Source organism: Gavialis gangeticus, unplaced genomic scaffold, assembly GCF_001723915.1.
Source record: "Gavialis gangeticus isolate Ggan-Ray unplaced genomic scaffold, GavGan_comp1, whole genome shotgun sequence".
NCBI lineage: Eukaryota > Metazoa > Chordata > Crocodylia > Gavialidae > Gavialis > Gavialis gangeticus.
In genome coordinates, this window is record NW_017729020.1 from 7,084,005 (window position 1) to 7,087,542 (window position 3,538).

General features: G+C 39.2%; 1 protein-coding gene across 5 annotated transcripts in view; it reads left to right on the top strand.

Annotated features, from left to right (window-relative positions):
- Positions 1 to 3,538, top strand: part of NSD3 (nuclear receptor binding SET domain protein 3) — a 66,181-nt gene that overhangs the window by 34,199 nt on the left and 28,444 nt on the right. For all 5 annotated transcript variants that reach the window (XR_002096761.1, XM_019514450.1, XM_019514453.1 and 2 more), the window contains exons 9-10: positions 2,041 to 2,086; positions 3,202 to 3,332. Coding sequence is in view for 4 of the 5 variants with exons in the window: in XM_019514450.1 (XP_019369995.1) it covers positions 2,041 to 2,086; positions 3,202 to 3,332 (177 nt within the window). In the remaining variant the exon portion in view is untranslated. The remainder of the gene's footprint in view (positions 1 to 2,040; positions 2,087 to 3,201; positions 3,333 to 3,538) is intronic.

The window sequence follows — 3,538 nt, forward strand, 5'->3', positions numbered from 1 at the left end:
TTTTTATATTGGCAGACAGAAAACAGGTCTTCTGGGATTGATTTTTTTTTTTTTTCTTTGAGTAGAACTAACATGTATAGGGCACTTCTTTAATTTGGATGTCAGACAGACAAATGTTGTTGCTTTTTTTTAAATAGAAAGTTCTGAGTGGAGACTGAGGCAAGTTGAATGGGCAACGTAATTTAATTTTTAAAAGGAATATATTTTTTAACAAATTTGTCAAAATTGTTGGTTCTTTTCCTTGGGCACATTTGATTTCCCCCCTCCCCCAGTTTTAAACTGTAAAGTAATTTACCCGTGAAACCTAAGAATTTTGTATAATGGACATTTCTTTTATGTAGCTCTTTCCAAAGGGCACTTTTTTTTAAAGGGACAGCTGAGTTAAAGGTTTGGTTTTTCTTCTTTTTTTTAAACCTTATAATAGGATTATCTCTCTCCTTTTTTATCTCCGTTTTAAATTAATGCTTTATTTTGTTTCATTTACCTTTTTAGAGTTTGAAAACAGACCTAGTCACTTCTGTGTGTTCCATGGTTTGCTTCTTGTGCGCTACCATGATCTTCTGTGTTTGGGTTGCCAACAAAGGCAGAAGAACATATTTTTAACTACAAAGTGTACGTTTCTCACTGAAACTTAAACGCGACCTAAATGTTTTATGTATAGTTGCTTGAAAATCTTGATGTGAGGAGTTTCAACTTCCCTATTTTTTTTTTTTTTTAAACAAACCCTCCTGCGTTTACCTTAATTTAAAAAAGGTACAAGAACCAACAATATAAACTTCTTGGATCCCAATTAGCTATGCTTGCTTTATATTATGTAGCTAACTAAGACTATGAACATGGAGTTGCTTTTCTCAGGAAAAGTATATAACTAAAAACTTAAAATAATCAGAGATGCACTGTAATGCGCATAACCTTGAATGTATTAAGTTATATTTTAAAAATCCGAGTAACTTCTTAAAATGACGCAACAATATTTGTTATCCAGAGTCGAGTTTTCGTGCAGCTGAGTCAAATTCAGTTGGCAACCACTTGGTTTAAAATTATAACTGGAATGAGTATAATAAATGGGGGAAAAACAAAATGTTAATGCTACTGTTACAGTGAGTAGTAGAGAAATAAGTGATTGTTTAGATTTTATATTTGTATTACAAAATGTATCCTATACAAATCCTTCTATTGTATGTTTTTACCTATTGTACAACAAAATAAAATATTTTTTAAAAAAAATATAGAATAATCCTTAAATATTTACTAAATGTGTTTCTACATGCATATGTAACCACATTGTAAGAAATAACTTGCAATCCTTAACCTAAAAACCAGGATCTTAAGAGACAAGCTGCTTCATTTAATTTTGGTACAGTCACCAAATTTCCGTGTGTTACGTGTATGATGGCAGAACGATTTCTAATCTCATCCCTCCGATGTAGGACCAAGAACTTGAAATGCTTTTCCAAGACCATAAACTTGTCGACTTCAGTTCGTACTGATGTTGAATCTCCAGCTGTATAGAGCTCTACGATGTTCTATACGAAGTCCACATCCTCACCTTTATGGTCCTTGCAGCACTCTGTACAGAGAAAAGGTCCATATTCCCAGAAGCAAAAGCGTGCATGCTTGGTGGAAGTGCCTTAAAATGGCAACACATTGTCTCACTAACCTGAGTGTCATGCCTGTTAAGGTAAATGTGTACTTATGCAGGTGTGGGGTTTTACAACAGCGCTAGGATTGGCTGCCAAACCGAACCCCTCTCCTGCCTCCTGGACACGGATAAAGTTTTTTTTCCTCTCGTCTTCATGCACAAAGAGAATCGCTGGAAAGGACTTGCTGCTAGTGCACGTACGGCTGCCTTGGCACCTGGTGTTCAGCCTAGGCAGCTAGGATTATATCCCAACAGGACAGAAGGCTCACGCTGAGAAGCGGACTGACAGACTGCCTCTGAGTTCAGATATGCTAATCACTTAAACTTAATTGTTGTTTTCTTTTTAATACTAGGGGGGGAAATTCCTCTGTTAACTCTGGATTTTCCTATTCAAACAGGTTGAAATGGTTCCACAGACAGCAGTGAAGACTGGATTACAGAAAGGTGAGTTTGACTGATCTAAAAACAAATGTTAGCTATTAATACCAGGTCTACAAGCCAGTCACCCCGACTCGCTGGTAGCTCTCAGTCGGTGCAAGCTCAGTAATCCCGCTGATGTTTGCTAGTGATGTTTCTTTCTCCTATGAAGATGCTTATTGGTAGGGCTAGTTTAGAAGGCAGTGGGGGCATCTACGTACGTGCTTTACTGCGGAGTTGACTAATTAGCTCCACAGTAAAGCATCGCTGCCTGCATATGTGGTGCCACTAGGCTGGAATAAACTAATGAACTTTTGCCATAGGATAGTAATGCCCAACACAAGTACCGTCCTATGGCAGAGTTATTTAGTGTGTCACAACATATGTGTAGCCAGTGACGGGGGCTGGCTGAGACAGAAGGATGCTCCAGTGCAGGGGGCTTGCCCCACACCAGTAGCACCCTTGTGCCCCAGCCAGCCCCTCCACACCATGCTAAGCTGGGGTGGAGAAGCTTCAGACTGGCAGGTTGACTCCCTGGGCTCCCTGCCAGCTGGGTCTGTAATGGCCTGGTTCAAGGTGCTACCGTCTCAGGCCTACTTGTAAATGTTGCCGCCTGGGAGCAATAAGCTCTGGCACAAACTGTGGCAGAGTTTATTCAGGTGCACTAATTTCACATGTAGATGCACTTAGTATGTATTCTTGGTCTGCTTTAAACTTTTCACTCTGTGATTCAAAGTACTTCAAGTTGAAGTTTATGAAACTCTGAGTTTCATAAATGCTGAGTTGATTAAAATGAAGACGTCTCTTCACAGTAATGGTTGTAAGATGAATGATGGGTTGATAACCCGGCTGGCTTTATCCTTCCCTGGGAAGTGGTAATTTGGTAAATTGTTTCAGTATGTCACCCTGTGCAGCGGTTATGGAGAAGTTTTAATTTGTTCTATTAAATGAGATTTGGAAGCTGTTGACAGAACGCCTTTGCATTCTGGCCAGAGTGAGGTGTGAGGCCAAGTGTGATGCTTGCAAAGGCTTCTCTCTCAGCTTCATCTTTCAAGTCTCAGCTATTTCTCTCTTAGGGATTTAACAATTAAAAAGAAATTGCAAGCAATATTTTGGGATTAATTTCAGTATGTTGTGTTAAGGTGCCAGCGAGATTTCAGATTCTTGTAAACCTCTAAAGAAAAGGAGTCGTGCCTCAACTGACGTAGAACTGACTAGCTCAGTGTACAGAGATACGTCTGACTCTGATTCCAGAGGACTGAATGATCTGCAGGTAAATGTGTAATGTTTTGCACGCAGATTTTGTAGTTTCTTGAATGGAAAAATAGAAATAATTAAGGCTGCAGGCTATGAATAGGTGAGTAACCCAATAGACACATTCAGAATTGTTTTGCCTTTTTGAAAATCAGAAATGTTGTGGCAATGGAGAGTTTTTCATAAGGTGGGTTGGGGACTTGGGCATCCCTATGTATTCCCCCC